The sequence below is a fragment of the Nannobrachium achirus genome (genome assembly GCF_963921795.1).
Source record: "Nannobrachium achirus genome assembly, chromosome: 3".
NCBI lineage: Eukaryota > Metazoa > Chordata > Actinopteri > Myctophiformes > Myctophidae > Nannobrachium > Nannobrachium achirus.
The window spans coordinates 73,367,848-73,394,172 of record NC_137812.1 but is presented as its reverse complement, the minus strand read 5'-3'; the positions used below and the strand labels follow the sequence as shown (position 1 = coordinate 73,394,172).

At 44.1% G+C, this 26,325-nt stretch overlaps 1 protein-coding gene across 3 annotated transcripts in view; it reads right to left on the bottom strand.

The window, feature by feature from the left end:
- LOC308281741 (translation initiation factor IF-2, mitochondrial-like) overlaps positions 1–22,354 on the bottom strand; it is a 53,910-nt gene extending 31,556 nt beyond the window's left edge. Inside the window, exons 1-5 of one of the 3 annotated variants that reach the window (XM_080722024.1) lie at positions 22,247–22,354; positions 20,148–20,296; positions 18,357–18,480; positions 17,410–17,581; positions 6,355–6,515 (exon numbers count right to left, since the gene is read on the bottom strand). In XM_080722024.1, the coding sequence (XP_080578150.1) occupies positions 6,355–6,515; positions 17,410–17,581; positions 18,357–18,480; positions 20,148–20,294 (604 nt within the window). In that variant the 5' untranslated portion in view covers positions 20,295–20,296; positions 22,247–22,354. Of the gene's footprint in view, positions 1–6,354; positions 6,516–9,947; positions 9,955–10,101; positions 10,148–17,409; positions 17,582–18,356; positions 18,481–20,147; positions 20,297–22,246 lie in introns of those variants that run through there. The other 2 variants (XM_080722025.1, XM_080722026.1) reach the window with 2 other exon arrangements.
- Between the last annotated feature and the right edge of the window lie 3,971 nt (positions 22,355–26,325).

Genomic DNA, 26,325 nt, shown 5'->3' with positions numbered 1-26,325 from the left:
TCCAGTGTGATACAAGGTAACACATCAATGCAATAAGCGAGATAATAAGCAAGATAATATGTAAATACAATACATCATAAACAATACAACACATGAGTGGAATATCAATCTAGAAAACAATAACCGTAGGTAGACCAGGCACCTAATCAGTAAAAACCTCTTGTAAAACCTAAGTATGCTATCTGCTATCTAGCTTTCATGTATGGTCATCGAGGGTAGGCGAGTGCTACAGTAAGTGCTGTCTATGGGCTACGGTGGAGTCTGAAGAGGTGAGTCTTCAGTCCACGGTGGAAGCTAGGGAGTGATTCCTCCATGTTTATAACACATACAGATAGTGTGTAATGTTACCTATGAAGGCTCCAATGTGCTGGGTGATTATCCCTGCCAATACTGATCCATTACAGTTTGCATACTGTGCTAATAGATCAGTCGATGATGCTATTTCTCTCGCACTACACATTGCCTTGAAACATCTGGAGAATAAGAACTCTTATGTCAGACTACTCTTCATAGATTATAGCTCTGCCTTTAACACGATTGTACCATCTAAGCTTGTGTTGAAACTCAGGGGTCTTGGTCTGGGCAGTAGTATCTGCAACTGGCTGTTTGACTTTTTGACAGGCAGGCCACAATCTGTACGAATAGGGAACAAGCATTCATCTAAGATATTGACCAGGACTGGAGCGCCCCAGGGCTGTTGCCTCAGTCCCTTGTTGTATAGTCTGTTCACCTATGACTGTGTTGCCAGGTGTGGCAATAATTCTATTCTCAAATTTGCAGATGACACCACGGTTATAGGACTAATATCCAACGATGATGAGAGGGCCTATAGGAGGGAAATTGAAGAGCTAACCCTATGGTGCCAGAATAACAATCTCTCTCTAAATGTTAGTAAAACAAAAGAGATCATCGTTGACTTTAGGAAATCTGAAGTCAATCACAGTCCCGTAACCATAAATGGTTCACCTGTAGACATAGTGGACAGTTTCAAATTCCTGGGTGTTCACATAACAAACTCACTCACATGGTCTCAAAACAGCGAAGGTATCCTTAAGAAAGCGCAGCAGCGATTGTACTTTCTGCGGCGCCTCAGGAGATTTGGCCTAAGCACCAAGGCTCTTGTTAATTTCTATCGCTGTACCATAGAAAGTGTATTGACAGGATGCATAACAGTGTGGTTTGGTAACGTGACTGCTCAAGACAGTAAACAGTTACAGAGAATTGTGAAGAGAGCTGCCAAAATCATTGGCACAGAATTACCACAGCTACACACAATCTATAACACACGCTGTAAGAAAAAGACAGAGAACATCTTAAAGGACAGCTGTCATCCCGCCCATTCCCTGTTCTATCTCCTCCCATCAAAAAAACGTTACCAGAGCATCAAATCTCACACCACCCGTTTCAGTAATAGTTTTTATGCTCAAGCAATCAGGTTGCTTAACGAAGAGATGGAAGCGAGACGTAGGTAGTCATGTGCAATATACGCAGTTTTTAAACTGTACACTGTCACACTGTATGGTTGTTTTGTTGTTTTTTGGGTTGTCCTGGGTGACCTGTTGTTGTCGTATTGTTTTGTGTGCAATAAGGCTGAGAGTGCTCTTGGCACAAGCATTTCATTGTTTGTCTGTACTTGTATGGATACGCATTTGACTAATAAACCGAACCTGAACCTGAACCTGATTATAACACATATAGACAGTATATAATGTTACCTATAAATGCTCCAATGTGCTGGGTGATTTTAACACATATAGATAGTATGTAATGTTACCTATGAATGCTCCAATGTGCTGGGTGATTATAACACATATAGACAGTATGTAATGTTACCTATAAATGCTCCTATGTGCTGGGTGATTATAACACATATAGACAGTAATGTTACCTATAAATGCTCCAATGTGCTGGGTGATTATAACACATATAGACAGTAATGTTACCTATAAATGCTCCTATGTGCTGGGTGATTATAACACATATAGACAGTAATGTTACCTATGAATGCTCCTATGTGCTGGGTGATTATAACACACATAGACAGTATGTAATGTTACCTATAAATGTTCCTATGTGCTGGGTGATTATAACACATATAGACAGTAATGTTACCTATGAATGCTCCTATGTGCTGGGTGATTATAACACATAAAGACAGTAATGTTACCTATGAATGCTCCTATGTGCTGGGTGATTATAACACATATAGACAGTAATGTTACCTATGAATGCTCCTATGTGCTGGGTGATTATAACACATATAGACAGTAATGTTACCTATAAATGCTCCTATGTGCTGGGTGATTATAACACATAAAGACAGTAATGTTACCTATGAATGCTCCTATGTGCTGGGTGATTATAACACATAAAGACAGTAATGTTACCTATGAATGCTCCTATGTGCTGGGTGATTATAACACATATAGACAGTAATGTTACCTATAAAGGCTCCTATGTGCTGGGTGATTATAACACATATAGACAGTAATGTTACCTATAAATGCTCCTATGTGCTGGGTGATTATAACACATATAGACAGTAATGTTACCTATGAATGCTCCTATGTGCTGGGTGATTATAACACATATAGACAGTAATGTTACCTATGAAGGCTCCTATGTGCTGGGTGATTATAACACATATAGACAGTAATGTTACCTATAAATGCTCCTATGTGCTGGGTGATTATAACACATATAGACAGTAATGTTACCTATGAATGCTCCTATGTGCTGGGTGATTATAACACATATAGACAGTAATGTTACCTATAAATGCTCTTATGTGCTGGGTGATTATAACACATATAGACAGTAATGTTACCTATAAATGCTCTTATGTGCTGGGTGATTATAACACATATAGACAGTAATGTTACCTATAAATGCTCCTATGTGCTGGGTGATTATAACACATATAGACAGTAATGTTACCTATGAATGCTCCTATGTGCTGGGTGATTATAACACATATAGACAGTAATGTTACCTATAAATGCTCTTATGTGCTGGGTGATTATAACACATATAGACAGTAATGTTACCTATAAATGCTCTTATGTGCTGGGTGATTATAACACATATAGACAGTAATGTTACCTATGAATGCTCCTATGTGCTGGGTGATTATAACACATATAGACAGTAATGTTACCTATGAATGCTCCTATGTGCTGGGTGATTATAACACATATAGACAGTAATGTTACCTATAAATGCTCTTATGTGCTGGGTGTTTATAACACATATAGACAGTAATGTTACCTATAAATGCTCCTATGTGCTGGGTGATTATAACACATATAGACAGTAATGTTACCTATGAATGCTCCTATGTGCTGGGTGATTATAACACATATAGACAGTAATGTTACCTATAAATGCTCTTATGTGCTGGGTGATTATAACACATATAGACAGTAATGTTACCTATAAATGCTCTTATGTGCTGGGTGATTATAACACATATAGACAGTAATGTTACCTATGAATGCTCCTATGTGCTGGGTGATTATAACACATATAGACAGTAATGTTACCTATACCTATACAAGTCTGCTTGCTCTCCTACAGTGCGGACGTATCGCTGCTTGCTCCCGCTTAGGCTCGCTTGTGCTTACATTCTTCTGCTGATACTGATGTTTTATTTTTTCTCTGAGAAACTACAAATGGATCTTGGATACTTATAAAACTCCGGGATTGTTTTGCTGTACTGCAATATACTATTTTTTGCCACTTGGTGACTGGATACGTAGCATCTAGCTAACTAGCAAGATGGCCGGACCAACCATTTCTACAAGGGTTTATCAGAAACTGCTTCAGAGGATTGCAGTACTGGAAACGGAATTATTCCAATTAAAACAAACCCAAAGACTGGATAAACCACTCGCCTGGAATTCCCTTGGTGCAAAGCCAAAGATGAAAGAACGGACGACGGGCAGGACACCCTCCCAAAGCCCTCTTATCACCGACGAATGGCCGGAATTACCCCGGCACAGCGCTGCTTCGACCCCCCTTCATAAATGGGCAACTGCCAAGGGGAAAAACACTGCTAAAAAGTCAAACGCAGTCCAATCTCCACACACACCGAGTGTGCAGCTGGCAAACAGATTCACGCCACTGGCCGAGGATGACAGGGGTAGCATCTCCCCAAGCTGGCTAACAGAACAGCTACTAGAAGCCCCCCGAAGTCCCCCTGTTGACAGAGAGAACGTCCCACCCAGCAGGGTAAGAACCACCTCAGTGATTGATCCTGACATTTTGATTGTGGGCGATGCTGCTTTAAAAGGTGTCAAAAGCATAAGAAAGAAGAAGGCAAAAGTTATGTGTTTTCCCAAAGACACAGTCTCTGACATGAAAGACAGAATTCTGGATCTTGTCAACAAACACCAAACGGTGAAAACCCTGATTCTACATACTGGCACATATGACACAGAAGAAAAACAGTCAGAAATCTTAAAGGAGAATTTCAGGGCTCTATTCAACACATTGAGCTTCCTGAACAGTGACATAGAGCTTTGGATCAGCGGTCCCCTACCGCCTATGAGAGGCACAGACGAGAATTTCAGCAGACTGTTCTCTCTGAGCAAATGGCTTTTAGCTGCATGCACCGACAAAAATGTGCATTTTATTGACAACTTCAGTTTTTTCTTCGACAGAAGACACCTATTTGCTGATGAACGGCAACTAAATAAGCTCAGTGAGTTTTGCTCTTATCTGACAGGCAGAAGCTACTCTGTTAATCTAGCTGACTTCGAGTCAAACAAACACAACATCTGCTCTGGTATTCCACAGGGCTCGATTCTTGGTCCTTTATTATTCTCCCTCTATATACTGCCGCTGGGAGAACTTATTTCCGCTCACGGTGTGAATTTCCATTTCTATGCTGATGACACCCAGTTGTACCTTTCGGTGGCTACGGACGACCCCTGTGCTCTAGACCCATTGCTGACGTGCGTGTCCAGCATAAAATGCTGGATGAGTGAGAACTTTCTCAAGCTAAATGAGGACAAGACAGAAGTTCTCATAATAGGTTCTACTGCCCAGAGAGAATCAATAATAAATAGACTTGGTAACCTGGCTAAAGAAAATAACACCTCTGTTAAGAACCTGGGGGTGATCATTGATGCTGAATTAAATTTTAATACACACATTAATCATGTCACGAAGATTGCCTTCTTTCACCTTAGAAATATTGCGCGAATTAGAACCTATCTGTCGCTGAACGATGCAAAAACGCTGATCCACGCTTTTGTTTTCTCTCGGCTTGATTACTGCAACGCACTTCTCTCTGGTCTGCCAAAGAAAACAACTGACAGATTACAACTTGTTCAAAATGCAGCAGCCAGAGTTTTAACAAAAACTAAGATAAGAGAACATATTACTCCAGTTTTAGCGTCGCTACACTGGCTCCCGGTTGTTTTTAGGATTGATTTTAAAATTCTTTTACTTGTTTATAAAGCTCTAAATGGTCTGGCACCTTCGTACCTCTATAACTGCCTGCATAGATATGTTCCAACCCGCCCACTCAGGTCCTCTAGTGCAGACCTACTTGAGGTGCCAACAATGACATATAAAAAATATGGTGAAGCAGCTTTCTGCTTCTATGGACCGACAGCTTGGAATAAACTACCACTACACCTAAGACAGGCAGCCTCGGTGGATAGCTTTAAAGCACAGCTCAAGACCTATTTCTTTACTCTTGCTTTTAGCTAAATTTTTTAATCCCTATGCTGCTATTGACGTCCGCACGGCTTTGAAATTGTTCTTCAATGTTCTATGCTTTTATTTTTTCTTGCTTTATTGTAATCATTTTACTTATCTCTTTTTTATGTATTTTTTATTTCTATTTTACTTTTTCTCTGTTAAGCACGTGTGCTTCATTTTATGCTCTGTAAAGCACTTTGAGCTGCATTTCATGTCATGAAAGGTGCTATACAAATAAAGTTTTATTATTATTATTATTATTATAAATGCTCTTATGTGCTGGGTGTTTATAACACATATAGACAGTAATGTTACCTATAAATGCTCCTATGTGCTGGGTGATTATAACACATATAGACAGTAATGTTACCTATAAAGGCTCCAATGTGCTGGGTGATTATAACACATATAGACAGTAATGTTACCTATAAATGCTCCTATGTGCTGGGTGATTATAACACATATAGACAGTAATGTTACCTATAAATGCTCCTATGTGCTGGGTGATTATAACACACATAGACAGTAATGTTACCTATAAATGCTCTTATGTGCTGGGTGATTATAACACACATAGACAGTAATGTTACCTATGAATGCTCCTATGTGCTGGGTGATTATAACACATATAGACAGTAATGTTACCTATAAAGGCTCCAATGTGCTGGGTGATTCCTCCATGTTCCCCGGCAGTAATCTGACTCTTCCTGAGACTGTCCAGCAGAGTGGTTTTACCGTGGTCCACGTGACCCATGATGGTCACCACCGCGGGGCGCTGTACCAGGGAGCCAGGCTCAGCCGGGGGTCTGGAAACACAGGCGCGTCACATGATCACATGAATGATGATTTAACACATTGATTGCCCTTTTTAAAATGTCCGCCAAGTTCCAGACTGCCACGTGCCTAAATTTCTAGTGCACAGATCAATTTTTAATGCACGGATCGTGCACGCCCATGCCTAGATCATAGGCATGGCACCATATGCGTAGTACTTTTTCACAGCTTTCAAACAAAAAATCCGCTTGGAAATCCCTTCAGGCATTCATGAGATAGAAGCCTTCAAAGTCAGACAAAACCAACAAACATGGCTGCCATTTTGATAGATGTGTTTGTTATGGGGCTAAACATGCAATTTCGCGATTGCGATCATGCCTAATACATTTTAGGTAGTTTTGATTATTTTTTTTTTTTTATTATTATTTTTTTTGAAAAAAATAAAAATAAATGGCTGCCAACTCGGGAAACTCAGGCTGTGGCAGCCTGGGACTACTGTAATAACTACTCGGGAAACTCGGGCCTTGGCAAGGAATGAGTTAACACATTTAATATCATATGATCACATGAATGATGATTTAACACAGGAGTAGTTCACCCCCAAAATGACTTTGTTTCTATTGATTACTCACACCATGGAGACTTGAGTAACATAATATGTTTAGTTTTTTTGTCGCATTACTAAGACAAAAGATTAATTACAATAAATGTACCCCCATTGATTCCGGATGGGGACCCGAATGCATTTGGGTCCCCATCCAGAATCAAAGGAGGTAAATTTACAATAATCCATTTTTTGTCTTAGGAATGCGACAAAAAAACAAAACAAAGTCATTTTGGGGGTGAACTACTCCTTTAATATCATATGATCACATAAATGATGATGTCTAATCACATTTAATATCATCATCTATATCAGTGGTTCTCAACCCTTTCAGGCCACGACCCCCAAAATAATCATATGTTAACTGGGGACCCCCAAAATAACCATATGTTAACTGGGGACCCCCAAAATAATCATATGTTAACTGGGGACCCCCAAAATAACCATATGTTAACTGGGGACCCCCAAAATAACCATATGTTAACTGGGGACCCCCAAAATAACCATATGTTAACTGGGGACCCCCAAAATAACCATATGTTAACTGGGGACCCCCAAAATAATCATATGTTAACTGGGGACCCCCAAAATAATCATATGTTAACTGGGGACCCCCAAAATAACCATATGTTAACTGGGGACCCCCAAAATAACCATATGTTAACTGGGGACCCCCAAAATAATCATATGTTAACTGGGGACCCCCAAAATAATCATATGTTAACTGGGGACCCTCCACCCACCGTGACAAGCACTAAGAGTTGAGGCATTACATTTTGTATTAACACAGTGAAAACAGCAGATCTACATGCTCACAACACCGCGCATTGTGAGTATTTCTGCCTCTAATATTTGACAATGTTGTTTAATTTATCATCAGTTTCATCCACATGATTTGTAGATCTAATAATTTCATTTTAGAGGTATTAAAAAGTCACTTACAGTCCTTACATTGTCACTTTAGAAATGTGCAGATACCCTCTAAAGTAAACACTTAAATGTTATATCGGTTTGTTTACTGTTGAGTGAGAAAAAATGTTTGCACATTCAGTTAATCATCTGGGGACCCCCCAAAATCATTTGGGGGGAGTTTTAGTGATAACGAGCACCTTATCGATCCTGCTTATTGAGCCAGGCTTTCATCCAGACCACTGTTGAGCCTTTTCTAATATTTTGTGGAAAGATATGAGACGACACATTCTGAACAGAACTGGTATCTTTTATTATTGGCCAGTTGTTGTGACTGTGAGTTTGTGGCTGACCGCCATCTGTGAAGATGACAATAATGACAAAAGTAACAAATATTATCATTAATTATCATTAAAACAATCGTTTATTAATGTGCAATTAGCTTTAAATGGCTTTATATTATGAATAGTTCTTGATTGTTTAAACATGACATCATGGGCCGCTATGCTCCATAACAAGCTTGATAAGCCCAAAGCTTATTGATACCGGGTAGTCGGGTACTCAATCAATCTGTTATCTGGTTATTGAGCTTCCCTTGTTTAGGGCTCCGTCCCTACCCTGAGTGTGTGGTGTAAGAACTCACCTCCTGTGAGCGTCGGTGTTGGCTCAGTGGTCTGGTGTAAGAACTCACCTCTTGTGTCTCTGCTCTGGTTCAGTGTCTGGTGTAAGAACTCACCTCCTGTGTCTCTGCTCTGGCTCAGTGTCTGGTGTAAGAACTCACCTCTTGTGTCTCTGCTCTGGCTCAGTGTGTGGTGTAAGAACTCACCTCCTGTGTCTCTGCTCTGGTTCAGTGTCTGGTGTAAGAACTCACCTCCTGTGTCTCTGCTCTGGTTCAGTGTGTGGTGTAAGAACTCACCTCCTGTGTCTCTGCTCTGGTTCAGTGTGTGGTGTAAGAACTCACCTCCTGTGTCTCTGCTCTGGCTCAGTGTGTGGTGTAAGAACTCACCTCCTGTGTCTCTGCTCTGGTTCAGTGTGTGGTGTAAGAACTCACCTCCTGTGTCTCTGCTCTGGCTCAGTGTGTGGTGTAAGAACTCACCTCCTGTGTCTCTGCTCTGGTTCAGTGTCTGGTGTAAGAACTCACCTCCTGTGTCTCTGCTCTGGCTCAGTGTCTGGTGTAAGAACTCACCTCCTGTGTCTCTGCTCTGGCTCAGTGTGTGGTGTAAGAACTCACCTCCTGTGTCTCTGCTCTGGCTCAGTGTGTGGTGTAAGAACTCACCTCCTGTGTCTCTGCTCTGGCTCAGTGTGTGGTGTAAGAACTCACCTCCTGTGTCTCTGCTCTGGCTCAGTGTGTGGTGTAAGAACTCACCTCCTGTGTCTCTGCTCTGGTTCAGTGTCTGGTGTAAGAACTCACCTCCTGTGTCTCTGCTCTGGCTCAGTGTGTGGTGTAAGAACTCACCTCCTGTGTCTCTGCTCTGGTTCAGTGTGTGGTGTAAGAACTCACCTCCTGTGTCTCTGCTCTGGCTCAGTGTCTGGTGTAAGAACTCACCTCCTGTGTCTCTGCTCTGGTTCAGTGTGTGGTGTAAGAACTCACCTCCTGTGTCTCTGCTCTGGTTCAGTGTGTGGTGTAAGAACTCACCTTCTGTGTCTCTGCTCTGGCTCAGTGTCTGGTGTAAGAACTCACCTCCTGTGTCTCTGCTCTGGTTCAGTGTCTGGTGTAAGAACTCACCTCCTGTGTCTCTGCTCTGGCTCAGTGTGTGGTGTAAGAACTCACCTCCTGTGTCTCTGCTCTGGTTCAGTGTGTGGTGTAAGAACTCACCTCCTGTGTCTCTGCTCTGGTTCAGTGTCTGGTGTAAGAACTCACCTCCTGTGTCTCTGCTCTGGCTCAGTGTGTGGTGTAAGAACTCACCTCCTGTGTCTCTGCTCTGGCTCAGTGTTTGGTGTAAGAACTCACCTCCGGTGAGTGTCAGTGTTGGTTCAGTCTCTGCTCTGGTTCAGTGTCTGGTGTAAGAACTCACCTCCTGTGTCTCTGCTCTGGCTCAGTGTGTGGTGTAAGAACTCACCTCCTGTGTCTCTGCTCTGGCTCAGTGTTTGGTGTAAGAACTCACCTCCGGTGAGTGTCGGTGTTGGTTCGGTCTCTGCTCTGGTTCAGTGTCTGGTGTAAGAACTCACCTCCTGTGTCTCTGCTCTGGTTCAGTGTCTGGTGTAAGAACTCACCTCCTGTGTCTCTGCTCTGGCTCAGTGTCTGGTGTAAGAACTCACCTCCTGTGTCTCTGCTCTGGTTCAGTGTCTGGTGTAAGAACTCACCTCCTGTGTCTCTGCTCTGGTTCAGTGTGTGGTGTAAGAACTCACCTCCTGTGTCTCTGCTCTGGTTCAGTGTCTGTAACCCTATGCTATATACAGTATACACAGGGCCAGGGGTATGTTCCTTTAATTTGCCTTTAAGAGTTGGCGGGCTGAGAAGGGGATTATGGGATACGCTTGGCGCGTTGTGTTTGTTCTTGTCAGGGAGAGAACAGTGTGTGACGGATGTTACAAGCAGTGATCTATTTTATTTTGTTACGAGTGATACTAAGTTAGAACCTTGGCTGTTCACATTTCCTACTGGAATATATTTTGTTTATTAAAACCACAAGTTCTCCAGCACGGACTCCTTGCTTCTTTTAACATAGAAGAACAACTTAAGGATTACTCTGTTAAGAAGAGGAGGACGGTGGTTATATTGGCGCCCAACTTTGTGGAAAATGTATCGCTCCGTAATCAACAAAGAAGCCGATGGATGCGGCGACACGAGCCGCCTTGTCCCGTTTCGGGATGAAATGGAACAGAACCGAACGAGTGAGTTTGACCGTTCTTTATCTCAGCTGCTTAACGTGTCGTTTGAGGCACAAAATGCGGAAGGACCCGCTCGAAGGAGATCTTATAATCCATTCAGTGATGTAAATGCAGACATGTCCGACATGGTGGTGCTGGATGAGACAGGTTACACTGGAAATGATGCACGTTCTGACGGAGATGTCTTTTCGGGGGAACTTGAAACAGTCACCCGTTCATACGGTGCACAACGTATGGGGCTACAGACTGAGAGAAACTTTTCGGGGGGGCTTGAAACCGTCACCCATACACATGGTGCACCGAGTACGTCATGCACGGGGGCGGGGCTTGTGACTGAGAGAAACCTTCCGGGGGGCCTTGAAACTGCTGCCCGTACTACGCTATATAACGCGGACAGCTACGCGAGCAGTGACTGTGAGTCACTAAAATACACTGCTGCAGAGAATGTGAGTGCTACTCAAATGTTTCACTGCATTTTGGATAAAATGGATGAACAAAACAAACACCTAACTCGCCTACAGTACACCCTTGTACAGAATCAAAATAAATTCAAGGAGGAAGTCATGGAGCAAATTATGGGAATTAAAGCACACACAAAACAAGTGGAGAAAAGACTAAATGGGTGTGAGAATACTGCAGCTGGACATGACCTTGACATTGTTGACCTGAGAAAAGCTGTGTATGATGTCCAGGACTGTTTGACAGTGACACAATCAAACATGCACACATTGAATCAAGCTGTTAAGTCTTGCAAAATGGACTGTGAGGACATTAAATATTCTCACCTGAGCGCCATCGACAGGGAAGTGTCGATACTCAAGCACCGTGTGCATGACATTCAGCAGACTGAAATTCAGGGAATGGCATCCGACATGAATAAACTCAAACCTCATCACCTGCATGGAGACAACCGTCGCACGCCTGCCCACCTTACTGCCCACACCGAACCAGACCCCATAACTGAAAACTATAGGACACCAACCGAGTCCATTCAACAGCTGCACAGTGACTACCTACATGCTCCACGGCACACCAGTAATCCTACATCCTTCCTTAAAGGCCCAACAACTGTACAAAACACAGGTCCACAGAGAATGGGGTCCGTGACTGACACGATTAATCTCCCATCTCACCGACAGCAAGGGGAAATGAGAACCTCTACCACTAATGTTGTTACCCGCACCGTAACCAACGCCATGCCCACTACAAACGTGACAACACCCCGCTACTGTCAACCCCTTCACAGTCCCCTCCCACGACCTCCACAGCACCCCAGTAGTGCCACAACTCAGACCATGTCCCACCTTAAAGGCAAGATAACCTTGCAAAACCCCGAGCTACAGGAAATGAGGTCTGGTGGAAAAATACACCCTCACGGACAGCATGGGGAGTTCAGAGTCTCCCCAGCCCAAATCATCTCCGGTGAACAAACCTCCGTAACAACTCATGATTTGGCACTGCACAACGACTCCCAGCCATTCCACAGTGCCAACACTCGCCTTCCACTACAACACGGTACTGCCACGGCACTTACTACCCCCTACCCTAGAGGCCCAACTTCCTTGCAAGCACCTGAGTTTGGAGGCAAGGACAACATAAAACCTCTTGATTTCATATCTGCAACTGAACGCTACTTTGCCACACTCCCTTTGCCAGAACACCAGTGGCTGTTGCAGATTGATTACCACCTCAAGGGCACTGCGCGGCAGTGGTGGAACTACAAACGGCCGCAAATACACAACTGGACTGAATTCACCTCTGCCTTCCTGTCATACTATGACAATCTTATCAGCCGTGAGGAACTGCAGCGGGATCTAGAGGTGCGTCAAAAACCACATGAAAATCTGGAAAGATTTGTTTGGAGAAAACATGAACTATATCGTCAACTGCATCCTACCAGCACTGACAAACAGATGGCACAGTATGTCATTGGGCTGCTACAGTCCGATTTAAAGGTGCTATTGAGGTCCATGGAAATTTGCAACCTCGAGCAACTGGTGCAAAGGGGGAGAGTTCTACAGCAGGATTTGAAGGAGGCAGACAGCAATCAATATCGTGGGTCTACCACTACTCAGGGAGCCATGGACAAGGGTGGCCCCAACAAGCCACAAGGCAATGCTACCATGCCAAAAACGACAAATGATCAAAAACCAAAAAACGGACAGGCACCTGTGAAATGCATTATATGCAACAAGAATGGACACACACAGTATCAATGCTACAGAAGAGAAGGTGGACCATTACAGCCTGCTGCAGCTACAGTAGGAATTGCACCAGAGGAGAGACTGCCACAGGACAATTTAAACGCCATGGGGAAGGCCCCTTCTTCGGGGCAGGAGCCTTCCTGTTAGAAATCCCAGCCCCGCAAAAGCGTGCTGCATTTACCACAGACATTGAAAACCCTGACACTACGCTTGGTCAATGGAGACTCAAACATGCTGCTGCCAAACCTGGAATACACCCTACCACGCTGAACCTTACAGCTTGGTCACGTTTTGGGGGTTTGCCTCTGATCGACATCCAGGTCAACAATGTCAGTACGCGTGCCCTTCTAGACTCGGGGGCCACAAACTGCTTACTCTCAAAGGCACTGTACGATAAAATGACGCAATGTACTATAGAGCCGTGGTCGGGCAGTGATGTGACTCTTGCAGCAGATATTAAATGCAGCCCTATCGGAACCGTTGCCATTGTAATGGACACAGGAAACCGGTCGTGGCAAGGCAGGGCTGCTATCATGGCGAACTTAGCTTCTGACTTTATTGTAGGGGCTGACTTCATTGAAGCTTCTCACCTTGTGATTGATCTGAAAAACAGGAGGGCATGGTACCAAGACGGCCTGATGGAGACAGGCAAGGTGAACGCAAACAATAACTCTAGTTCCTACCTGGGAGTCGACGACGAAACTATGCCTTCAACAAGCTCCCCGGTTCCACAAACAGAACGTACAGGTCATGACAAGGTACCCGACTTGGCTGCCCTGGAGATGGCACAAACCATACCTACTCAAGGGGATGCGGGTAATGTCTGTGTTCTTGACTCCAGTAAGAAAGAACAACTGGATAATTTATTACATGGCTTCTCAGACATCTTCAGTGAAGTCATCGGGAGGACTTCTACTATTCGCCATGCCATCCGGGCCGAAGGGGCGAGGCCTACAAGACAGAGGCCATACCCTTATAGCCCAGCAAAGAAAGCTGTAATACAACAGCAGGTGGAGGACATGTTGAGCCAGGGCATTATTGAACCATCAACCTCGCCTTGGGCGGCACCGGTTGTTGTGGTCAAGAAGAAAGATGGGGGGGATCGCTTTTGCGCTGATTATAGACGACTGAATGAGGTCACAGAGTCAGATGCCTTCCCTATGGTCAACATGAAAGATGTAGTGGACAATCTACATGGTGCCCAATATTTCAGCACAATCGACCTGAGGAGTGGGTACTGGCAAATAGAGATGGAACCTTCCAGTAGAGAGAAAACTGCATTCACCACTCACCTTGGCCTTTACCAATTCCGTGTGATGCCCTTCGGCCTCAAGAATGCCCCAGCCACGTTTCAGAGGCTCATGAATGAAGTTCTGAGAGGGCTTATTAATGTCAACTGCTTTGCATATTTAGATGACATCGTGATTTACTCACCTTCATGGGAACAGCACTTGAAGGATCTGGAAGTGGTGCTGGGAAGACTGAAACGTCATGGTCTTACTGGCAAGAGAGAGAAGTGTTCTTTTGGCCAGAGACAACTGAAATACCTGGGGCACATAATCTCAACAGAAGGTATATCCCCAGATCCACAGCTCCTAAAGGCCATTGCAGACTACCCACGGCCAGGCAGACCGGAGGAAATCAGACAGTTTGTGGGCCTGTGCAATTGGTATGGAGGTTTTGTAGAGAACTTCTCAAGCCTTACTGAACCATTGACAAGACTTCTACGCAAGAATGCGAAATGGAAATGGGATGAAGAAACAGACCTCGCATACTGTTCCTTGAAGGAGGAGCTCCAATTCAGTGCGAGCCAGAGCTATCCTGACTTTGGGAAAATGTTCTATCTCCAAACAGATGCGAGTGCAATTGGCTTGGGGGCCATTCTCTACCAGATGGACGGGAAGACCAAGAGAGTTATTTCCTTTGCGAGTAAAACCCTTGGGAAAACAGAGAGACAGTACCACGCCACTGAAAGGGAATGTCTGGCGGTTATGTGGGCTGCCAAAAGATTCCGTCCTTACCTGGAGGGACGGCGGTTCATACTTGTGACTGACAACAGTGCACTGAAATGGCTGTCAAGCATGAAAGACGCTAGTAGTAAAATAGCAAGGTGGGCCCTCGCACTGCAGGAATTTGACTTTGAAGTCAGGCATTGTGCAGGATACTTGAACCAGGGTGCGGATGCCCTCTCAAGGAACCCTGTGGATGCGGCAGGAGAAGAAGACTCGTCTGAGGAGAAAATGGTCCTAGACATGACACAGTCTGCACCTGAACGCATCGCAACTATGGCTGCGGCTATAGAAAAGGAGGAGGCGTCCACTGCAGTGCCACTGGACCGGAATACTGTAAGGAATGCTCAGGAGAATGATGAATACTTGCGGCCCATACTCCAATATGTGAAACTGGGAGAGCTCCCGCCTTCAGAACCTCAAGCATGGAGAATTCAGGGCGCAAGACGACACTATGCTATTGTGGAGGGCATCCTCTACAAGGGAAATGATGCAGACGGTGTTGAGGGTGAAGATGAATGGAAAATGGTGATCCCAAGCGAGCTCAGAAGCAAAGTCTTACAGATTTTCCATGACAAAGACACAGCTGCACATTTGGGTTACCAGAAGACTCTGGAGAAGATTCGCAAACGGTTTGACTGGCGTGGAATGGCCAAGGATGTGGCCAACTATGTCAGAGCATGTGATGTGTGTCAGAGGGTGAAGCCGGGAAACCAAAAACCGGTGGGCTTCATGCAGCCGCAGCAGACTGGGGAGCCATGGTACAAGATAGCAGTTGACCTAATGGGTCCACTACCACGAAGTAAGAAGGGAAATGAGTACCTGTTTGTTGTCGTGGACCAGTTCACAAAGTGGGTGGAACTGTTCCCACTCAGGACAGCTACAACAAAGACTGTGAGCCAAAAGTTGGAGGATGAAGTTTTCTGCAGGTGGGGGACCCCTAAGGTGGTCCTTTCGGACAATGGTTCGCAGTTTGCTTCAAAGGGGTGGAAACTAACATGCAAGTGCTGGGGAGTTGAGCCGAAGTACATATCTCCCTATCACCCGCAAGCAAACTGGACGGAGCGCATGAACCGAAATATCAAACTTATGATTCAGTCCTATGTCGAAGAGGACCATACAAGGTGGGATGAGCACTTGCCCAAGTTTGCCTTTGCTCTGCGCTCTGCTATTCAAGATAGCACTGGCCACAGCCCAGCGCAACTGAATTTTGGACGCGACATTGCCTTGCCTGTTGACAGAACGCTCAGCCAGGAAGAGGGTAACATGGATGAGGATCCGGAGGGCTACATGGAGGATCTCCAGGAGCGGTTGAGGAACTACTATGATAGAGCAAAAACGTCCATGGCTAAGGCACAACAAAAGCAAAAGAAATACCATGATGCTCACAGACGTGAGGTCCACTACAGTGTGGGGGAAGAAGTGCTCTTGCGGACCCATCCAATATCCTGTAAAGGCAAGAAATTCTCTGCAAAACTAGCCCAGAAGTGGGCCGGCCCGTACCAGATCCGCAAACGGATCAATGACCTTAACTATGAACTCGAGGACGAGGCTCAGGAGAGCCTAGGAGTTCACCATGTCCTGAACCTTCGCCCATATCACCGTCTGGAGGGACTAATTCGGCTGGGGGATGATGTTTCCTCCGCTCAAGGCGAGGATGAGGAGCTGTCGGGGAACGGGGATGATCCCCATTACAACTTACGGGGCCGGGGACAGCCTGGCCCTACAATGACTCTTTCATGACTTGACCTCGGACTAATGAAAAAAAAAAAAAAAAAGAAGAAAAAGTGATTGTACCGAACACTTGTTAAAAAAAAAAGAAAAAAAAAAAAGAATGTATTGTTGATTGGAACAGCCAGGGTGTTTGTATGTTGTTGTTAGGCCACCATTGTATTGTGACCTTAGTGGGGGGGATGTGTAACCCTATGCTATATACAGTATACACAGGGCCAGGGGTATGTTCCTTTAATTTGCCTTTAAGAGTTGGCGGGCTGAGAAGGGGGATTATGGGATACGCTTGGCGCGTTGTGTTTGTTCTTGTCAGGGAGAGAACAGTGTGTGACGGATGTTACAAGCAGTGATCTATTTTATTTTGTTACGAGTGATACTAAGTTAGAACCTTGGCTGTTCACATTTCCTACTGGAATATATTTTGTTTATTAAAACCACAAGTTCTCCAGCACGGACTCCTTGCTTCTTTTAACATAGAAGAACAACTTAAGGATTACTCTGTTAAGAAGAGGAGGACGGTGGTTATATGTCTGGTGTAAGAACTCACCTCCTGTGTCTCTGCTCTGGTTCAGTGTCTGGTGTAAGAACTCACCTCCTGTGTCTCTGCTCTGGCTCAGTGTGTGGTGTAAGAACTCACCTCCTGTGAGTGTCGGTGTTGGTTCGGTCTCTGCTCTGGTTCAGGGTCTGGTATCTGAACTTCATACCAGACCTCCGGACCACCTCCTTGATCCACTTCTCCTCCAGAACAGAGTTCTGCTCCAGATCGTCCACGTCTGCTCCCGTGTTGAGCAGAGCCTCCACAACGTGGTCTACACACACACACACACACACGCACGCACGCACGCGCACGCACGCACGCACGCACACACACAAACACTTTTCAGTGCTTAGCCCTGTTTGCACAGGATAAGAATACGTTTTTTTGTGCCATATTCGCAGAGGACATTTCGTGATAAGCAATCTACTTGACATGATTTCCAGCATATTTTACCAAATGCGCTAATTACGTTCACCCAAGTCTTTGTTCATGTATATAAAAGTTCATGTAAACAATGTTTTATGCAAATAAAGTTTTGAAGTTTAATTTATATAAAGTTTCATATAAATGAAGTTTCGTGTAAATAAAGTTTTATGTAAAGAAACCCCCCAAATTCTTACCCCAAATAATCACATTTTAACTGGGGACCCCCAAATCCTGACAAGCAACCACGAGTGGAGGCATTATCTTTAGTATAACACTGTTCTATTGTGAAAACAGCAGATCTACATGCTCACAACGCCTAGGAAAGATCGGCTATTTTCACAATTTCTGCCTCTAATATTTCACAATTTGAACAATATTTAATTTGTCATTTTAGAGGTATTAAGAAGTCCTTAAATTGTCACTTTAGAAATGTCCAGATACCCTCTATACACTGAAACTTTGTGTTGGTTTGTTTACTGTTGAGTGAGAAAGCAATGTTTCACATTAAGCTAAACATCTGGGGACCCCCCAAAATAATTTGGCGACGCCCCTGGGGGTCCCGACCAGAGAACCAGTAATGTAAATAAAGAGTCTTTGTTGGTGTAAATAAAGTTTCTCACCAGAGTCTCGGTTCATGGCGAGCGCCAACTCCGACACCGTCATCCTCCGTCTGATCTCCACTTCCTGTTTGTCTTTGTTGGACTTCTTGTTCTGAGGCTTATGCCCCGCCTTCTGACCTTTGACCTGGAAACACCCAACACCGAAAAAAACATTTTAACTGATGACTAATTAACCCATTTAGTCCTGAACGCAACTCTGTGTCACTTTACATTTTAACCACTTTAACCATTATTTTATGCTTTAACACTAATAGTGCCTCTTAATCTGAAGGTTGCTTGGTGCCTCGGTGCCACGCCGTTTCCTCCATAGGCCGCCGCTATTATTTTGAAGGGCTGGAAGGGGGTTGTTTTTGTTTTTTTGGATTATCACTTGACGGCAACGATTACGTCATCTAGTCACATGACAGTGTGGGTCCAGAAGAGAACATGGCTGCGCCCATCTTTTGTGTACAGTATGGAAGAGTGGAGACCGTCCTTTGTATAAGAATGACTCTTTTGGAGAAAATGAAGTTTCTTTATGGGCCTCTCAATGGATTTACTATGGAGGGCGTTCACTTCGCGTGCACGCCCGACGTGCGTTGTAAACAAATCGCGGACATTACCGATGCGGGCGGGACCGGAGCGACGTACAGTAAGTAATAATACCTTTACTGTATATACAGTAAGATTGACAGTCCTCACCGTCAACGGCGCCATGGTATTAACCCTTTCAATGACGGTGAGCGCCGTCCACAGCAGCAGAACAGTTAACTATTGAAATATAGCAGATCTACAAGCTCACAGCACGGCACCGAGTGCAGCGCTGTGAGCTTGTAGATCTGCTATTTTTGAAACATCGTGGGTCCCATCCTAATTTACACTACGCTTTAAGACAGAATAAGACATAATAAAGTCATAATAAGAAATAATGCGTTGGTAATTAGAACTAATATTATTTTATTAGACAGAAACAAAGACAGAATAGCAGAAAGAGTGAATATATTCTCTGGTACCGCGGCAGGTACCGCCGCACGACCGGCAGTTCAACCGTCAGTCGCGCTGCATCGCCAGCGATAGGACCGTCGGCCGCCGCATGGAACGGTAGCCACCACCGCACGGACCGGCAGTTTACCGCGACGGGACCTGCCGGTCCGTGCCGGTCCGTGCTGCCGCCTAACGCTGGCGATGCAGTGCGACTGATGGTTGAACTGCCGGTCGTGCGGCGGTACCTGCCGGGGCAGTTCCGCGGCAGGTGCCGGTGCCAGAGAATGTATTCGCTCTTTCTGCTATTCTGTCTTTGTTTCTGTCTAATAAAATATATTAGTTCTAATTACCAACACATTATTTCTTATTATGGCTTTAGTATGTCTTATTCTGTCTTGAAGTGTAGTGTAAATTAGGATGGGACCACATCGTGAACATTTGTGCAAGTCTTTGAATATGTTTGACCCGATTCTATGAATGTCTTCTAAATCCTTCTTCTAAAATCTGTGGTTCTCAAACTTTTTCATTTCAACGACCCCCAAAATTACATGTATTTGGCGGTGGACCCCCATCTCAAAATATGTTGTTCGAGGGACCACCCAGAAGCAAATATTTGAGATACAAATGTTCACTTTTAAAAAGATATACCGGTATTCAAAGACTTGGAAGATTTTTCAAAAATAGCAGATCTACAAGCTAGATCTACAGCGTTGCACTCGGTGCCGTGCTGCAAGCTTGTAGATCAGCTATTTTTTCACTAGTTAAATTGGTTAAACAACCAATCAATCTACTGATCATTAATTAAACAAACCAATCAATAAGAGTCACCTGTTTAGCAGCGAGGCTCCTGGTTGGCTGGCAGCGTAGGGGAGGGGCGGGGCATGGAGGACACAGGAAGCTGCTCACGAGGGCGGAGTCGTGACGGCGGCTGACCAATCGGCTGGCCGTCCTCATCAGTGATGTCATCATGTTCATGCCTGACCAGATACAACGGTAAGAATAATAAAAACTTTATTGTGGTCTCGCTGAAAGGCCAGAGCAGTATGTTCTACCAAAACTCTACAGACCAAGGTTATTCTAATCAAAAAACTGACCGACAGTACAAAGCTGTATCACAATCACGATAACACAATCTTATCAAGATTCGTTTTCATGTTGTTTTGTATGGTTATTTTTCAGCTTACTTAAAGTTATACCATGTAACTTTTTTTATAAAACAAATCTTAAAATTGTCCTAACTGTTAAATCGCTAAAGTTTTAGAACACCCACTCCGTTATTTTCAGCTTCTAAAGCCTTCTCTTTATATGTTTTCTATGATCCTGGCCGGGGTCCGGTTTTCGCGGAAAAATAGCGTCATCTGCATCATCTGTATACGTTGGCCAATCACATCGCGGATCATACACACATGATACACTACCGGCCAATCACAGCTTATCTGCCATGGTCTTCAGGAAGTAGCCTCGCTCAGCTACAGTGTTTACCATGGTGAAGGATTCTTAACCTCTTAATCCCCAAATCCTGGCCAGAAAATTACGTTCTACCATGCGTTCTACCCGCCGCCGGTTTGCGGCGCCGCTCCGGTGGTCCGCGGCGGTGGTCTGCGACGACTGTGCGAAAAACGGCCGAAAAAAGCAATACCGCTACTGACCACTAGTTTAGCAACTTACACAGTATAGCTGTAACAGTACAACAACCTACATGCCATACATGGTAACAAAAACTAAAAGAAAAAGGAGTAACAGACCATTTAGACCAGTGGTCCTCAAAGTGGGGTCCAGGGACTCTCTGGGTTCCTTTTGGGAGGTCTAAATTGACCCTTACAAGTATGTACCTCTGACAGTGTACAAATGAAACCAAATGGACCCTTTGGTTTCATTTGTATACTGTCAGAGTTAAGGGGAGACCTTGACATTTTAAAGTTTGAGAATTACTGATTTAGGTTAAATTAATTCTGCAATGAATCTCAGTATTAACAATTCAACAGGATTTTGTATAAGGCTCCCTCATTGTATCACGATATATACGATATCTCTGGCATATCGTGGAAATATTGTATTGCGCACCCCCCGCGTTCCATAAGCTGGGGTTAGGTTGTAGATCTGCTATATTCATGACTGTATAATTAATGTCCTGATGAAGATCTAATAAGATCGAAACGTTGACCAGCAATAAACGTACAGAGCTTCCTATCCATCCAGTGTTCTTCGTATATAATTAAACCTCAGTAATTGCTTTGGATATTTGATTTTTGTCACATCTTCCCTCCCTGTGTGATGTGTGGTTATAAATTAATCTTAAAAGACAACACACATTATTACAATTGTATCCATCTGGTCCAGTGTTCAGCGGCCAAAAACACAATTAAAACATTAATCTCAATTACTTGTGTGATAATTAATCGTCAATTTTAAATGTTACAGTATAAGTGACACCAGCCCTAGCCGCAATGATATTCTATATATAAATGTATTATATTCACTGTTGATGTATACTCTCTCTCTCTGTGTGTGTGTGTGTGTGTGTGTGTGTGTGTGTGTGTGTGTGTGTGTGTGTCATTGTTGATGTTCTCTCTCTCACACACGCACGCATGCACGCGCGCGCGCGCGCACACACACACACACACACACACACACACACACACACACACACACACACGTTTTATATCACTAAAAGGAGCATCAACATTTCAGGAGAGCATTGAATAAAATCAGATCTACAAGCTCACAACACGTACACTCAATCAGTCAACAATAAACGCCGTTACATTTTAATTAACGTCCAGCTCAGATTAAATTAACTTGTCCTCTGGCTGTAGTATGTTTTATAATCTTCAGAGTGAAGCAGCAGTTTAATATAATTGTTTAACTGAGTTAAAGTTTAACCGATAATGAATCAAAGTGTTTCCTAAGCATTATACATCTCTTACCTTCAGATGGTGTTTTTATCGCTTTGTTTTTATGTAATCTTCACAACATTAACATCATAACATCTCACTGTGCAGCTCCTCACAGGGCGCCGCCATGACACTTCTGACGTCACCGCAACTGCGGCTCGCTGCTCCGCCCACAGCGACCCCTACTGGACCGGAATAGAGCATCGCAGCGGAAGTGGATTCCTGGGGTCACTTAATATTCCCCATTCATTTTCGCCATAGACTTTTACAAAAATATTTATAACAATTATGTTAAGCCTCGAACCAAGCCATCCAGGATGGAGGTGAATCATGATCATATAACCTTTTTTTCTATGAAAAGAACATTTTGAAAATCGCATTATTTATACTACATTTAATAACTACCCTTTGTTTAGCGATTCAAAATGTTCTTTTCATAGAAAAAAAGGTTATATGATCATGATTCACCTCCATTAATTTATGCTTTATAGCTATTGAAAAATAGCAGATCTACAAGCTCGCAGCGCAGCACTCGAGCTTGTAGATCTGCTATTTTTGAAAAATCTTGAAAATGTCTGCAAAGCTTTAAATAATCATTTTCAAAGGAAACCTTTGTAACTCAAATTAATCTTTGCCTCTGGGTGGTCCCTGGAACAACATATTTTGAGATGGGGGTCCTCAGACAGCCCGATAGTGTAATCTTGACATGAAAAGGTTTGAAGACAAAACAAAAAGCAGATCTACATGCTCACAGTGCTGCACTCGGTGCTGCGCTGCGAGCTTGTAGATCTGCTCTTGTTTAACAGTTAAAGCATATAAACTAATGGTTTAAAGTAATAATGCATAATAAGTCGTAATGTTATAGTGGAACAAAAGTCAAGTTGTTGTTCGATAATAATGTTATTGAATATAGCCTATCAGCCTATATTAATTCAGACAGACAGAGAGTTCCTACATAAGTGCTTCATTTGATGACATTTAGCCTCTCTAACCCAAAACTTAGAATATTGTGCTTAAATCGTTGGATGAGATTTCGATAACTCTGAGAGTGTAGGCCTACAAATGGAACCAAATGGACCCTTACGGTTACGGGTCTGTAACTCTGAGCACCCGATCCACAGGGTGCACCGAGAGTGTACCAATGGAACCAAATGGACCCTTACGGGTCTGTAACTCTGAGTGTACAAATGGAACCAAATGGACCCTTACGGGTCTGTAACTCTGAGAGTGTACAAATGAGTCCATTGGTTACAGTTGTTCTCAGTGTTATGATGGCCATTGAGATTAAAACGTTAAGTATTGTATATAGATGTAAATTGTCTAATTAGGGTTAGGTACATGGACATCAAGTCATCTACGCTCTGACAGCGTAGATGAAAGCCTGATCCCAGAAATGATTCCAAATGTGATGATGGATCCGGTTCCATGGAATCCATTCCTGGTTTGAAATCCATTCCTGTTTCCCCAGTGTTGGACCTGTCCTGCAGGTTCCTCCGGTTTTTGGTTCCCACTTCTCACCACCAGTCAGGGGGTGCACTGTCACTCACCGCCCCCAGGGGGCGCATGGTCACTAACCTGCTCTGCTGTCCACTGGCTGGTGGCGTTCAGTGTACAGAGGTGAGCGTACAGTCCATGGTTATTATAGGCTGCCAATAAACCAGAAATAATTATGGTAAGTGTGTAGTTGTTTATTTATATTGTGATGTCACATGATGAAGCTTGACCAATCCACAGAGGGTTCCTCTAGGAATACGAATATATATGCTTGGAATGAGAATAAAGTTGATGATCAAGAACCATAATCTGGTTATCACACTAATTATTATAAAAATGCAGGTGAATAATGGTAAATGGTGCATTTACTGTATAGCATCTTAGTGCTTTACAACTAGCCAGCACTCTGTCGAGGTGCCAACTTGGGCATTGTGCACTCTGTCGAGGTGCCAACATGTGCATTGTGCACTCTTAGATAAACATGACCTACTTGTGCACCAGCAGAGCGCGCAAGTAGGATGAGTCTGTGGGTATGTGACAACGGTAGCCAGATAAGTCGCCCTCTTTCAAAGTCGCCCCCAAACTCGTTTCCCAACGGGTCTGTGGCCTTAAGCTAGATGCAGAATAGACTAAAATCTAATATTTGCTTCTGGGGGTCCCCGGAACAAAATATTTTGTGATGGGGGTCCGTAGCCAAATACATATCATTCTGGGGGTCCTTCACATGACAAAGTTTGAGAAACACTGATGGCAACATAAGTTTTTTTCAGAACATTTTTATGATTTAGAAGACATTTGTAGAATGTGCCTATCAGTGGTTAAAGGACCCCCAAAATGTGTTTTTGGCCATGGATCCCCATCTCAAAATATTTTGTTCCACGGATGGACCCCTATGCAAACTTTTTTGTTCCAGGGACCCCCAGAGGCACAGATTTGATTTTAGTCTAATCTGCATCTAGCTTAAGGCCACAGACCCGTTGGGAAACGAGTCTGGGGCGACTTTGAAAGAGGGCGACTTTTTTGGTATTCTGTGACAACACTTGTTGGTTGGTGGTGATGTCACCAAGAACGCTGCACCCTCATTGGCTAAAGGCCCAGCCTTTGTACTGTCAGGAGTGTCTTGCTCAAGCGGACACTCTGACACTAACTCTGGGGGAGCCTGGGATCGAACTGGGAACCTTGCGGTTCCGCTCTACCTCCTGATCCACTGCCGCCCCATAATAAGTAAATGATTTAATAATGGTGAAACCTAATTAGAAAAGGAACACAGGTCTTCTCCAGGCTGGGTGGCCTAGCCAGGGTGTTACGGCTGACAGGACACAAGGAATCTCTGTGTGTATATGTGTGTGTGTTTCTGTGTGTGGGGGGGAGGGTTATGGAGGGAGAGAAAAATTCAAAAATGACGGAAAAATATAGTAGACAGAAAAAGGGCGTGGCATATTCGGATAGGCGTGGAACAAACCGAGTGATGGACAATCTATGAGCTGCAGATCGGACTGGAAGCTAAGTATACACACCACAAAACGCAACATTGTAGCACTGGCGTGGATGTCCCAAACCCTAACCTTCGCCTTAAGATGTACAATTTAGGCGTTAAGCAGACAGCAGACATCCAGAGCGATTTACAATAAGCAAGGACAGCACAAGGTAAAACATGAAATGCATAGCAACAGCGAACTAGGATCGTAGCTGAACCATGAACCAATCATCAGTCTAGCAGTAGAATATCCTAAACATCAATAATCTGTACATTGAAACTGTACACACTATAGGATGCCAGCTCAACACTGACATGATATCTTAGTTATATTTTAGCCTTTGCATAAGCCTACAAGGTTGGCAAGGGTACAGGCCGAGGTGGAGTCTGAAAGGCAAGTCTTCAGACTACGGTGGAAGCTAGGGAGTGAGTCTGTAGTTCTAACTGCAACGAGGAGTGAGTCTGCAGTTCTAACTGCAACAGGGAGTTTATTCCACAGTTTGGGTGCCAGAAGGGAGAAGAGCCCTAACCTGAGTATTGGTCGACTGATTGGGGATGGAAGAAAAATGCGTACAAAAACAACAGGGTTCCTCTAAAAAAGAATAACAAAGGCACTACATATTGCCAAGCGAGCAAGAAAGCAAAGCAACCAACAAGCTGCCCAAGACAGCTAGTGGTGCTGTTCCTGTATAGCTTCCTGTTATCGGTGACGTAACTTCCTGTTAGCTGTTTCTGTAGCTTCCTGTCTTGCAGCATGTGGATACTTGCCGAGGCGGTTGGAGTCGTTGGAGGCTTTTCTCATCTGTGAAGAGAAAAGCCTGTTCACAACATGATGGGTGGTAGGGCTCCAGTATATGTTAAAAAGAGGGATTTGGGCCTTCTTCATCCAAAGCATGAATGTCCCCTCTATACCGGGGTGGTTCTTCAGTCCGGGGCCGGCCCAGGTTCTTGGCTGGTAGTCGGTGGTGGTTGGGTAGAAACAGGCAGCTGACACTGGGAGGTGTCGGGCTGCTGCTCTGGAGCAGTGGCAGTCCCGCCGGCACTGGCTAAAGGTGTGGCTACCGAGGGAACGGGGCCGGCGGTGTCGCCACTCAGCAGTGACCCATCCGCAGGAGAGATTGGGGACACAGCCGGAGGAGAT